The sequence below is a fragment of the Centruroides vittatus genome, unplaced genomic scaffold (genome assembly GCF_030686945.1).
Source record: "Centruroides vittatus isolate TY-2023 unplaced genomic scaffold, ASM3068694v2 contig_975, whole genome shotgun sequence".
NCBI lineage: Eukaryota > Metazoa > Arthropoda > Arachnida > Scorpiones > Buthidae > Centruroides > Centruroides vittatus.
This window is the reverse complement of record NW_027122648.1, coordinates 3,077,110-3,091,593: the sequence shown is the minus strand read 5'-3', so window position 1 is coordinate 3,091,593 and position 14,484 is coordinate 3,077,110. Positions and strand designations below refer to the sequence as shown.

The window sequence follows — 14,484 nt, the reverse complement described above, 5'->3', positions numbered from 1 at the left end:
AATAAACGGTTTTCCGCATGTAAACACTTGTCATCATTTGCCTCCTTCGCAACCGCCCACATACTCGGGTTCCCTTAAGCTCATCCTGACGCGAGATATTTAAGCTCAGTCTACACCAGTCCAAATCTTATACTGGTGTCAGTGACGCGGGATTAATTGTATCCCCCCTTTAAAGTCGGCGAATCTTACAATATGGATGTCGGGAGAATATTGATATTAATGATTTGCATCTTTTTTATTTTCTTCCTTTTTAAATTAAGTTGAAGCATTAGTAACATAAGAAACGATTTATTGATTTTTGCGCTTATTTTTAAAATCCAATAAATTGAAATTTTTTCAAAGAAGATTCCTGGATTTCTGAATAATCATCTGTTTTCAACTGGGAATGGATTAAAATTCATATCGGGCTCCCGTGTGATTTTGGAATTTCAATCTGGAATTTAATTCAAAAGCTTTACTTTTCCTATTGCTATTCATCTTTACTCCTGACAATATACAAGAACGATTCAAACGACCCAGATAAAATACTTAAGTTTTTAAATACAAGAGGGTAAGCACCGGTAAAAAATGCGAATACACAGTTTACAAAAATTATACAAAAACGAAAAGAATCCTTCGCTCGTGAGTATAGGACAACCTAGGAATTTGAAGCTGTGATAAATAAATAAAAACCTCGTCTTATATGCGAGTAAATGCGGTATTTATTCCAATATACAAAGTCAAAATATTCAATAATATTACAATTAAATTATTTTACTTATCGATATGAACTGATACAAAAATAACAGTATTATTGATGATTGATTTTTAGTCGGTAGTTTTCTATCATTAATTAGATTAAACTTTTCTCGACACTGTAAAACTGCCATTTTGAGAAAGACATAGGTCCTAAAACACTTTTTTTCTTTTGCATTTCTCGACGTTTCAAAGTCTCCTGAATTCAAAAATGTAAAAATTTGAGGGAGGAACATTTTTGACAAATCGCCATACTTTCTAGTGTTGTCACCTTTTCAAAATTGCTGACACGGACAGGGATAGCAAATTTGAAAAGGTGGCAACATGCCTCGAACAGGTGATAATTATTTTTGAAATTCGTTTTGTGTCATCCAATCTTCATTAAATTTACAAATTTAATCCGGACCATGAACTTAAAAGCCGGCTTGTCCGGGTGAAAACCGGCCTGGTGGCAACACTCCCTCTTATATACAATAGCCGGAAAAGAAAAATGCACAACAGAACTGAGAATTACCTTTAGTGGAAAGTTATATTAAGGAAGGAAACTTGAAAAGACGTTTCATCGGAAGTACCCCGAGTCTTCTTCTCCAACAAATGTGTTCATAAACTTTTTAATGTTCTGTAGTCCATACGTAATGTTTTTAACAAAAGCAATGCCATTACGAACGAAACGTTATGGAAATACTTTAAAATACTTTAATGAATTTATTGAGAAAATATATTTTGCAGAACTTCTAAATTTTTATTTAGAAAATCATTGACCAATTTTTTAATACTAAAAACAAAAAGAAGAAAAACAATTATTCTCCGAAAAAGATAAAATGCGTGCATTTTAAAGTAACGAAGATTTTAAAATAATATCCATACATACAGAAAAAAAATCCGAATTTTTTTATAATATAAAGATATTTTTATTCTTTTCTTCATCTTAAAATAAACTTTTACATCACTGTTCACATTATTATCAACATTAAATCACTGTTTACATTATTATCAATTGATAATTCTTATTTCAAATACTGATTATTATATTATATTCAAGAAAATGGACTTCATTCTTTATTTTGTTGCATATCCAAAAACGTGATAGCTTACAATAAATGGAAATTTATCAATATATTTATAATATTGTGATACTGCTTCGAATCCCGCTCGTTCCATTTCTTTTCCAATGTCTCTAGTCAGGTGACAATTTCCTGTAAGTATCTTCCAAACTGGCTCGATTATTTTAGAAAAGATTACGGTAAAATTCGTCTCTGGAGGAATTTGATGGTCCAAATAATAATATCGGCTTCCCTAAATAAAAATAAATTTTTATTTCATAAAATTTTCGGAAAACTATTTATAAGATATAATAAGTAAATTATCACTTACCTTCATTAAAACTCTTTTCACCTCTTGTAAGACTTTCTGCATATTGTTAACACTACAAAGTACGTGAGTGGATACGACTACATCCACACTATCGTCTTCTATTTCCTTCATGTCTTCTGCTCCGGAACAAATAAACAGATCCAATTTTACATTTGGAAATTTGCTTTGATTCTCTTGAAAATATTTCTGAAAATTATTATTAGGTTCTACACAAATTAAGGAAGTATTCTCCGGATAATACTTGAAATTTGAGCCACCTCCTGCACCAATTTCCAAAATTTTGACTTTTCCCTCTCTTAATCTCTCCGGATTTTTTGATTTTATCAGCTTCAAATCGGCAAATAATTTATCTACATCCGAAACAATGTACTTTCCAAGTCTTGGTTTAAGGACTCTCTCTAAAAGGAAAACACCCCATTTGTCTTGAATTTTTTTAGATGTTTTCAAAACAATTATAAATAATACGAATGTCGTTATCAATAACAATGCAGCATTTCGAATTATGAAAAATATAAACGAAAGCATTTTTTAAATAGAGAACGTCGCAACAGCTGCCTTTCTCCACTTTATAGGTTATAATTAGCTTCAAAGGTTCGATTTTATTTTGCCTAGAATAAATGTAAACAGGAAGTTTATTTGAATATTCGATTATAAAGAACTTATTTTTATAAATTTAAAATATGATTGCATTTTTTTTAAAGTTTGATTATAGAATAAGATTTTAAACTAACTTAAATGTAACCTTATATATTTTTCGATTAAAATTAACTAAACTAAAATATTTACGACAACCTTGTCAAGTATCCTCGCAGACAAGTGATATCTCCGTCGTAATATACCGCACACACCGAACTGATAAATAGAATTGAAGAGCCATCTGTTGTCAAATATGGACGTTAATCTTTGCTATATGATTTACAAAAGAAGTTAATCATAAAACAGGATTTCGTAACCTTTTGTTGTGACTCACTTGTAAACACACTTTGTACGTCATAAAACTTTGAGTTTCTTACTTAGACAAATAAATATGTATTAAATTCGTTTTAATCTACACACTGCCAACGAACTAATGCTGAGAGGAGACCGTTACATTTAGGAAGTTGTAACAGATAAAACAATCTCTTGCTTAGACACTAATAGTGACTCTTACTCAACACTGATTCCAATTCAAGATCTGGTTTCACTTTCTTTCCTCATCTAATGACACGTGATCATCTTCCTCGTCTATCACTACTGAATGATGGCACATCCTAATAATCCTTCACGTGTATTTTGAATACATATGCATGTATACGCCTGAAAAATGATCGAATATACGCAGGCGCAAATTTTACTGTACGTGGATTTCTTAACAGATGTCACGTTTGTCCTCCCTTATCGATCCTTTAATATTTAACAACAAATATTTTTACACTAAAAATAGTAACGATTCGAAATTCATTTCTTTTACTACTTTTATCTTTACATCTAAATATGTCAACTGCACACAAGTCGCAAAATATTGTATTAGAATATATTAATAATAAAACTATATAAAAAGGTATAACACATAATATAGTCAAACTTCTATTTAGCGCTACCCAAAGTATTTCAAACAATAAGAATTATATTTTAATATTGAGGTCTCTGAAGATGTTCGAGTTAAGTGACTTGCAATGAAAAATAATACATACAGTATGTATATCTTAATTGTTCCTTCGCCGCCAATGGCCGAAGCGTCGACATACTACTCTGGGAGACCCAGGATCGAATTCGAGTAAGCACCCCAGAAATATTTCATGGGTGGTTTCGTCCTGACCATCATCATCCGTTACTTCAGATGTATTGGATTTATTGGTGTTTATAACATTGTTTGCATTCATTTTTCACACACAATTCAGAAATTTGCTCGGCATTGAAGTTAATCCGCACATGAAATACTGTCTGTATCGTAGTCGAACGCCTAAATACATCGTCTGTGTCCCATCGTTGTGACGCTGGTCAAATAAAAGAAAAATTATTTTAACTATTTTTCGGGAATGCGAGTCCGTTTATATTAAAATATTCACACAAACACCACATACATCTTATGAAAACATTTTCCTGATAATTATCAAATATATTCTGTTATAAATTTTGTTTGTACATTTCCAGATGTTCCAACATTAGTTTTTCGTAAAGGCCATTTTTCTAGGATACAGAAGTCTCTCCCGATTAGTGAGTGGATAGTCGTCGTCAGGGTGTCTCACTATAACCAATGAGCGTGCGTAGATTAACGTGGTGACACAACGCGAAAGTAAAATGGGATACTCGCTCGTGGACATAACGCAATTTCAATTCAATCGTATCAAGTAATTTATAACCCATATTAACACACTATTAAAGATTATTATAAAGGACTCAGATAATGCTTTCGCGCCCTTGTCGGAATTTACGATGACCAGGTAAATGTCGAAAGGTAAAACTAGGGCAATTTATCCCATTGTCCGAACGTCAACAGGTTTATCGCTCAGACATGTCCGGAACGGTGACACCCGGCTATCTCAACCTGGCACGGAAAACTTTAAATCTGAATCTGTTCATGTAATCTGCAAAACGTCAGCATCTTTTAATGACATAATTAAAAGAATTCGTTAATCTTGCTGATAGCTGCATCAAGTAGTTTAAGCTTGATATGGAAAGCATAATTGAGTTTCAATCCACTATTTTCCCCAATTTTTGTCCCATTGTAAATATTCGATTGTTCCTTTCTTTTTGGGAAGCCTGCCATTTGATCTAATGCAGTCTCTTGGATAGATAATATATAGTGCCATGATTTTAAAATAGTTTATCAGGAAACTCATGAATCTAGCTTTTTTTAATATTTCTAGATGTTTATTTTCCTTTAGTTCGTACATATTTGGTTATAAATTAATCCACTCTTTAAACAATAATACACAAACACCTAATTACTTGCTGAGCTTGCTTATATCTTTATTTTCAAACGTTTTCAACCTAGTTATTATAGGTCATCCTCAGGAAAAATTTATTCCATTTTCGCATTCGAATATATAGCCTTCGAATGCTCGTGATATTACAACGTTTCGAAATTTTCAAAAATTTTAACGGTTTAAATAATAACAAATTAAACCAACTACAAACACATTAAAAACATTACTAATTAACAAACATAAAATAAATAAATAAATAAATAAATATTGTATCAAAAGTAGATTAAACTCAGTTAAAGCTGCCATGTCCTTTCTACGGGTTTTTAAATCCCATTTCTTTTTCTATTACGTATTTCCATGCTGTTGGAAGATTATTTGCGTCTTTTGCATTTAAACATTTGTTTTCCACCTTACTTTTATATATTTCTACTTTCTCCATCCCTAATGCAATCGTCGGGGAATGGACTGCCTTTACTATTCTCGCTTCATCCCATTTTACGTTCGCTCCTTCCTCTTGTCCCATGATCGCCAAAATGGTGTTATTGTGCCCTTTTTTTACATCATATTTGTGTTCTTTTATACGTGTTGCCAAATTACGTCTAGTTACTCCAATATATTCTTTTGTTACCGCTAATTGCTCGTTCTCAAATGGAATCTTATAAACCCCCGCCTTATCCTGCATTCTCATTGCGTCCTTATCATTTCTAAGTAATCTGTATATGCTTGGTGCTCTTTTATAAATCATTTTTGTGCCTTTATATCTACATAACTCTTCTATCACCCCTTCCATTTTTCTGTCGTACGTGAACTTGCTGATCCGATCCTCTCTATTAAATCCTCTGTGTCTATGCTGTTTGTAACTCTTAAGTAACCCTTCTATTATGTTTGCTTTATAACCTAACTGCTTTGCCACTTTTTTAATTCTGTCAATCTCCTTAATTTGATCTCGTACATCTGTGCAGTATACGTACGCCCTTTTAATAAGCGCTTTAAACGCTGCCATCTTATATTTGAACGGATCATTAGACCACGCCGGTATATATAGGGGCGCAAGCGTGGGTTTTAAATATACTGAAGTTTGTATACCTCCCCTTTTAAACTTTATATTTATGTCCAGAAAATGGAGTTGCGTACGGCTTTTTTTGTTCCATTTTTAGCTTTAACCCATGCGGATTGTCATTCATAGCAATTAAAAAATCTCCAATCTTTCGTTCATCCTTCCAAATTATCAATACGTCATCCACATATCTCTTGTACATTACAATGTACTCCTCAAATGATCTTAGGATATCTTTTTCTAGTTGACGTACTACCAACTCGCATAGGAGTCCCGACATGGGACTTCCCATCGGGACACCTTTCTTTTGCTTGTATGTCACCCCACCAAATCCAAAAAACGATTGATAGCACATCAAATCCGCAAGTCCATTTAAGTCCTCAACATGCGCCGCCAACCCTGGATTATGCTCTATCAAAAATTCAGTAAGGGCATTGAAGCATGATGTTAGATTCACGGACGGGTACATGCTTTCATAATCCATTACCGTCCCCACCTCATCGTTCATTAAAGCCAAATCCTGCAAGTCCTTTACTACCTTATTCGGATCATTCGCTACATACATATTTTCCACCATCTCCTCATATATGTACTTTTTTAATCTCTTCTCCAGTATAAAGGTTGGTGCATTGCATTTTTCAACTACCGGCCGAATCTCCTTGCCCTCCTTATGTGTTTTCGCGAACGCAAATATTCGTGGCATTCGGGGGTTAGGATTATGCGATCTTTTTAAGAATGGCAGGTACGTTGAGAGTGGTGTTCTTTCAAGCCGCTTAACCTTGTTGTTCGTTGCCGTTACAATCTTTTCATCCACAATATTACATTCCGTCTTCCTAATATAATCCTTGATGGCTTCATTATACCTTTCTCTTTTCATAATTACCATTTGTTTAGTCTTATCCGCTTTTGTTAACACTAGCTGCTCTCTTGCCATCCATTCCTTTGTAAACTTCACATTTAATCTTTCTTTTCCCTTCATTTTTAGTTCCTCTTTCTTTTTTCTAAATGCCATTTTCCATCTGAAATAATCTCTTTCAACCTCGTTAAGGCCGGCCATCCCTCTTTCCAGCTCAGCTATTGCAGTTTCCCATTCGCTTTTGTCGCCAGGAACATAATTGGGCCCATTCTTTAACACCTTCTCTACCTCTTTTGGCACCTCAATCTGCTCCCATAGGATGTATGGCTTTATGTCTCGTTTTTGCCCTTTGGGAGCCTGTTTCTTTATAATCCATGTCATCTTTCTGCAATACTTCCTTTCCAAGGTATTTTTAACCCTTTCCGTAAGCTTTACTGTTCTACCATTGATCTCTTTTAACCATTCTGGATTTCTTTGGTATATTGTGTTTTCCAAATCAATGAACTCATTTAAAATTCCATATTTTTTGTTCTTTGTAAGTCTGATTGACCTACGTAAACATGCCTCTTGAAACCTCTTCCTTAACGTGTCGCATTCTAACGGTACTCTAATTCTGTGTATGGACATCGGAAATACCTTTTTATCCGCACATTCTTTAAGGAACCTCAATTTGCAGCCAGTTTTAACTAGTTTCAACGCAACCTTTCTGCATAACTTATACATGTTGGCCGGTGCCGCCATTGAAACAATCCTTACTTCCTCAGCAGATTTACTAACAATAATACACAAACACCTAATTACTTGCTGAGCTTGCTTATATCTTTATTTTCAAACGTTTTCAACCTAGTTATTATATGGTCATCCTCAGGGAAATAATAACAAAAAAGCCGTACGCAACTCCATTTTCTGGACATAAATATAAAGTTTAAAAGGGGAGGTATACAAACTTCAGTATATTTAAAACCCACGCTTGCGCCCCTATATATACCGGCGTGGTCTAATGATCCGTTCAAATATAAGATGGCAGCGTTTAAAGCGCTTATTAAAAGGGCGTACGTATACTGCACAGATGTACGAGATCAAATTAAGGAGATTGACAGAATTAAAAAAGTGGCAAAGCAGTTAGGTTATAAAGCAAACATAATAGAAGGGTTACTTAAGAGTTACAAACAGCATAGACACAGAGGATTTAATAGAGAGGATCGGATCAGCAAGTTCACGTACGACAGAAAAATGGAAGGGGTGATAGAAGAGTTATGTAGATATAAAGGCACAAAAATGATTTATAAAAGAGCACCAAGCATATACACATTACTTAGAAATGATAAGGACGCAATGAGAATGCAGGATAAGGCGGGGGTTTATAAGATTCCATTTGAGAACGAGCAATTAGCGGTAACAAAAGAATATATTGGAGTAACTAGACGTAATTTGGCAACACGTATAAAAGAACACAAATATGATGTAAAAAAAAGGGCACAATAACACCATTTTGGCGATCATGGGACAAGAGGAAGGAGCGAACGTAAAATGGGATGAAGCGAGAATAGTAAAGGCAGTCCATTCCCCGGCGATTGCATTAGGGATGGAGAAAGTAGAAATATATAAAAGTAAGGTGGAAAACAAATGTTTAAATGCAAAAGACGCAAATAATCTTCCAACAGCATGGAAATACGTAATAGAAAAAGAAATGGGATTTAAAAACCCGTAGAAAGGACATGGCAGCTTTAACTGATTTAATCTACTTTTGATACAATATTTATTTATTTATTTTATGTTTGTTAATTAGTAATGTTTTTAATGTGTTTGTAGTTGGTTTAATTTGTTATTATTTAAACCGTTAAAATTTTTGAAAATTTCGAAACGTTGTAATATCACGAGCATTCGAAGGCTATATATTCGAATGCGAAAATGGAATAAATTTTTCCTGAGGATGACCTATAATAACTAGGTTGAAAACGTTTGAAAATAAAGATATAAGCAAGCTCAGCAAGTAATTAGGTGTTTGTGTATTATTGTTGGTAAATCTGCTGAGGAAGTAAGGATCACTCTTTAAACATTAAAGTGTCGATTAGGTTATAACCATTCCTTTAAACACTCATCCAACTTAAGTATAGTTTGAACAGACCAAATTTAATTTTTAATGTTCTATTATAATAGGCCATCGAATTATAGTAGTCTCTCTCACTCAGTGACAATGAAATTATAGTACCTGGCTGTTAATTGCATTATAACAGGTGGCAAACCCTTTTGAGTCCACATGCCAAATGTTAAGCATACTTAGCTTTAGCCATTTATGTATGCCAGTTTTAACCTCAGAAAACATTTAAACAAATATGTTCTAAATAGAATAAATGTAAGAAAGCTGATTGAAAAAAGGATGATCAGGCAATAACTGAAAAAGATGGATGATAAAACAATCATATACATTAAGTGCCATAGGTTCACCACCCCTGCATTATAAACGAAATTATTATTGTTAGTGAACTGTTTAAAATTTTTCTCACAACTTGTAACTTGGCCAGTAATAAGCAATGCCTCAAACTACTAGTTTACATATAAAAAGTAAACTTTATATTATGTTGGTCATGAATGCTTTAAGAGGTTGTGCTTTTCTGAAACATACATTCACAAAAGCTGCAAAAAGCTTTCCCAACAATTAGTATTTGAATTTTTTCAATATAATATTTGCTTACTTTTAAAAATGTTTTTTCAACCATCATGTTTTTAATTAATAACATCAAAAACTAAATATTTGTAAATTCAATACTTTATTGAAAGTATGAAATAAGCTTATTACAATGAGAAACATTTCTTAGAATAACTAAGAAATTTTGGTACAGTTCATATACATCCAATTACATCTTAAGGGGAAAGCTCTTGGATCTTCAGATAACTGTACCCTGTAAGAAAAATACATTATAAAATTTTTGAAGATATTTTCAATCACCAATACAACTATTCTAATATAAATGCTATTTAAAATTGTATACAGTCAAACCTGTTTTTATGCGGGGGATAGGGACCGCATTAAAAAAAATCTCACGAAACTTCACGAATGGCTGTAAATGATAGTTTTCGCAACACCATTAAAAAAATAATTTTTTTTATGCGGTCAACAGGGACCGCATAAAAAAAGTCTCACATAGAAAATAACTCAAAACCGTACAAAATAGAATTTATTGACAACAGATGTCAGCACTTGACTGCATCGTCTGGTCTATCGTCTGTTTTACATATTTTTGTCCAGGTGGTGTTTTGTTGACTTAAAAAGTAAATTATTTCATTTTTCGCATATTCATGCAATAATATTACTATAATAAGTGCATTTATGCTATAATAAGTTTATTTAGCTATAATAAGTCAACGTGAGACATGACGAATCGCATGAGACTAGTCGCCAACTATACCGCACAAATTAAAAATTCGCATTAAAAAAATCGCACATAAAAAGAGCGCATAAAAACAGGTTTGACTGTACTAAATTATTTTCCTATGAATTATTGCTATTTTCTCTTAAGGCAAGTAATTAAACTCGTGAATAGTAACATCAACAGTAAAACAAATTACTTATGTTAGATCAAAACCTTTTTTTATCCAGAACAATTCATTCACTACTCAGGTTTAATTTTTCAATGTTTGCTAATCTGATGTAAAAAATAATTTACATGCAAATTATTCTCCCTTCCAGAAAATCAAATCAAATTAATCAGAAGACAGGTACAAGTAAACAGATACTATCACCATGAACGTTTTAAATATCATTGTATAACTGATTGCTTACTTTCTACTTTTCCTACGTTATATTCTATAACAGTGGAAAGTATGGTAATCATGTAAATTTTGATCCTTCTTTTCCCTGGATCGTATCAATATTTTGAACTAACACAAAAATGTAAAACTCTTACAAATTTCATATCAAGTATGAATCAGACTTAAAATTTAACATTACTGGCATTTACAATGCTTGTAGACTCATCCCTACTCTCAAAACTAAGACTTTTGCCCTTTTATATTATAATTTTTTTCCTATAAAATCTCATAACAGATAGCACAATTCACAATTTGAATGCCTTTCCAGATTTTCTTCTTTACGTATAGCCACAGAAAAATATATATTAAATATTTTTCTTTTATCATTGTAAAAAAGTAATCAACCTCCCATTGTTTATAAAAATGATAAATTTTCTCTCTGAAATATTCACTGTAAATAAAGGTTTATAAAAAGTTAACAAATACAGACTATCTTTCAAATACTGTTCAGAAGATTAATTATACCTGTTTTTCTGAATAGCTTAAAATATATTCATGTACTGTACATGCATACTTTATTTTCAAATGGGCAGTACAAAAAAATGCTAGAGTATCAATTATAATTACTACAACTAGCACACAACAGCGTTATAAAAATAAGAATTTTCAAAATATGCATTTTAGATCAGAAGTAGCAAACATTGCTGCAAGCTGATGAAAACTGCTTTGTAATAGACTTTTTCCCTATTTCTATTTTAGGTGAATAAATTGTAAGTATAACAAAGGTTTCATATCAGAAATAAAAATGTGATACTTATAACAAATCCTTAAAGAAAAAACATTATTTCTATCCTATCATTTCAACTCTTGAAGTAAATTGTGTCAAAAATATTCACATAAAGTTACAAGAAATAATTGTCCAATACTGAAGGATGAACATTATAGATGATTTTTGACAATGATGTAGTTACTTTCAATTAGGAATATTTTATTACTATTCATACTAGAGAATGAATAAAGAAAACAGTCTACAATGCAAGGATTTTAAATGATTAAAATAATTACATCTCTTAAAAATTAAATCTTAGCCAACAAATAAAACTACATAAAAGCAAGAAACAATTTGTTACCTTTTTCCTTCCTACTTAGACCTTTCCCTCATCTTCCTTCGCTTCCTCTTTAACCTCCTCATTCTCTTCTTTCTCCACTGTAATTAAAAAATTTTAAAACTATTTGTAAAATTACATTTAAAATATGAGACATTTTTCAAAAAGAGCAATTAGATGTAAGAATTGAAAGTTCACATTCAAAAAATTTCATTAAATTAGTCATTTTTGTTAAATCACCAAAATAAGATAATACCAAAGACAATCTACATTTTCCAACTTGTAATAAATTTTTACATAAGAATGATATGCAGTAGTGATTTCTGTAACAATTTGATACAAATGTAGTTTTAAGAGCAATGTGTCTTGTGATTACAATAAGTGGATCAAAACTAACAGCAATTCAAAAATTGATTTAAAAAAACTGGATACCACTTCTATCAGCAAATCATCATTTTTATTAAAAAGTATGGACAGAATATAAAGTAAATATATATTATATATCTTCATATGAAGAATCCATCATTAAAAGTGACATGATCACCACTGAACCAACCAGAGTACAATATCAGCACAAAAGCTACCTATGATTGATCTGTAACTTTTCATCGTAATACCCAAACAAACCAATATTTGTTGAAACAGCAAAGACAATCATCAGTGCTTATGATGCAATCAATGGTGCACTAGAAATATAAAGTGGAATATTCCATTAAAAAAAAAACATGGAACACAAAATTCTTTGGTAGATTGAGGATAATGCAGGCACAAGCAAACTGGATGTTGCAAGTAGCCTAATTTGAGTCACATCCTAACATGAAATGCTACAATAGTAGTTATAACTTTCATCAGAGTCAAGACATCGAATTCTCAAACTCGCTTTCTTTGCATGGATTTTACATGTTGATTTTGGAGCAGACTAATTTTTCAGCTCATGCTCTCGACATCTACAATGATAATTTCTATTTAATCTCAACTTACATATTACTGTGCATTCACTCATCTATGTAAGCATACATAAAAAATACAAAGCATGTAAACCCAGAAACCAAGAATTATTTTTTGCCATTTTTTGGATGTTCAGTGAGTGCTTTATTGAACCAACTCATCCATTCAGAAAGTGAATAGCCAGTTTCAACGAAACTTGTTTCCAACTGTACAGTACCCTTTGGTTCGATGAAGTTAGATAACTTGGAAAATCATGAAAATTCCATGATTGCTATGAACCCTGTCTTCAATATGCATAAATTCTTACATTTTCATGAAAAAAATGCCATGCCACAGATGTTCAAAGCATGAATAATTTGGATGTGTATTGTCCACGAGAATTTGAGTGGGATATATTTTCTGCATCCCTGACTCAATAAGCAAATTTATCAAGTATAGAAACATTTTTTATGATCATCGTAAATGATAACTTTATTTTTTGTCTCTGGTCCAAAAGTAGGCTATCGTCAAACACGTCTTGGTCCCAAGTTCAGATATATACTCAAAGTCCCAAATTCCATAGGGAGTAATCTATACAACTTCCTAGAATTGTATTAATATTGTTTTTATATTTTCTTCATTTGTAATACAAAAGTATTTAAAATGCTTCTTTACAGAAATGGATAGTTTCTGAAGTAACACCCTGCATTTATCTCAAATGTTCATAATAGCTGAAATGAGAATTTTGTAGTAAATGCTTGAATTTTCCAAATAAACATTTTTATCACAGTTCTAAGCTTGTTTTAGTTTTAGAGAACATTGAATTCAAATATTCACTACAAATATGAATCTTTCACAATACAATATTAAAACAGGAAAACAGCATTACCAACATTAACTAATTTATTCAAAGTATAAAATAAACAGTTAATACTAAAATATTATAAAATTTCCTTATTTATACATGAAGTTTTGTTAAATATAAAATTTTATTCTTTAAATTAAGAACAATGTTCGAAGACAAAAGAGCAATACGGAAACATTAACTTTTCTTCAAATAAATTAGGGATTATTTTAAAAAAAAGAAAAAAACTGATAAAAATTAATAATATATAAAAATATGCCGATATTCATTATTAGATGTACTCATTTTTAGTTCTTTTGACGAATACCTACCAACCATGGTTCCTAAGAATCATAACCCTAACAAACAAAAACTATATACAAAATAATCGTAATAACGTACCTTTGCTCTCATTATAAGCTTTTCAGATTACTTAAAACTTGTCTGCCACTTATTTAAATTAATTTGTATGCCTTAACTTTCTAAAACCAAAAGGATGATCTTGGATTAAAATCGCCACGCGGAAACACGACGACGTGCAACACACAAATGGCCGATCTTCTCAAAAGACAAGGACAGCAAAAGATGCAACGCCACCTATGGTATCGAGAAATCATTGAAATATTCTTTATACTCTAATTCTAATTCTAACTTTAAAATTATAGTTGTAATATATTAATATCTATGTATTTTACAGTAGTATAAATTTATTGATATTAAATTAATTAAAGCTTAAAGGTTAATTGCTTCTTTTTTTACTCTGCTAGTGATGAGCGATTCGGTGATTTTTGATATTGCGGTATCGGCGATCATTACTTTTTAACCAAAGTGACGTTCTCGGTGATCGTAATTAGTTTCACTGTCACAGAGTAAACCAGATTCAAAGTTTTATTTATGACACATGATCTGCATTCTGACAATCA

The 14,484-nt window shown here is 31.8% G+C and overlaps 3 protein-coding genes and 1 long non-coding RNA gene across 6 annotated transcripts in view; all 4 read right to left on the bottom strand.

The window, feature by feature from the left end:
• Positions 1-1,643: 1,643 nt before the first annotated feature.
• Positions 1,644-14,484, bottom strand: part of LOC136985716 (thiol S-methyltransferase TMT1A-like) — a 71,583-nt gene continuing 58,742 nt past the window's right edge. Inside the window, exons 1-4 of one of the 3 annotated variants that reach the window (XM_067283059.1) lie at positions 3,080-3,410; positions 2,902-2,986; positions 2,110-2,717; positions 1,644-2,031 (exon numbers count right to left, since the gene is read on the bottom strand). In XM_067283059.1, coding sequence (XP_067139160.1) covers positions 1,795-2,031; positions 2,110-2,634 — 762 coding nt within the window. In that variant the 5' untranslated portion in view covers positions 2,635-2,717; positions 2,902-2,986; positions 3,080-3,410 and the 3' untranslated portion in view covers positions 1,644-1,794. Of the gene's footprint in view, positions 2,032-2,109; positions 2,718-2,901; positions 3,411-14,484 lie in introns of those variants that run through there. The other 2 variants (XM_067283058.1, XM_067283060.1) reach the window with 2 other exon arrangements.
• LOC136985671 (uncharacterized) lies at positions 5,332-6,021 on the bottom strand. The gene has a single exon (XM_067282995.1). It carries the CDS (start codon positions 6,019-6,021, stop codon positions 5,332-5,334), a length of 690 nt encoding a protein of 229 aa, XP_067139096.1.
• On the bottom strand, positions 6,113-7,672 carry LOC136985670 (uncharacterized). Its single transcript, XM_067282994.1, has one exon. The coding sequence runs from the start codon at positions 7,670-7,672 to the stop codon at positions 6,113-6,115; it is 1,560 nt and encodes a 519-aa protein (XP_067139095.1).
• On the bottom strand, positions 9,684-14,137 carry LOC136985639 (uncharacterized). Its single transcript, XR_010882367.1, has 3 exons — positions 13,964-14,137; positions 11,815-11,891; positions 9,684-9,834 (listed from the first exon to the last, which is right to left on the bottom strand). It is a non-coding gene; the product is annotated as an uncharacterized lncRNA (long non-coding RNA).

Coding starts and splice junctions, on each gene's coding strand:
- LOC136985671 (XM_067282995.1), bottom strand. CDS start 6,021: ATGGCAGCGTTTAAAGCGCTTATTAAAAGGGCGTACGTATACTGCACA.
- LOC136985670 (XM_067282994.1), bottom strand. CDS start 7,672: ATGGCGGCACCGGCCAACATGTATAAGTTATGCAGAAAGGTTGCGTTG.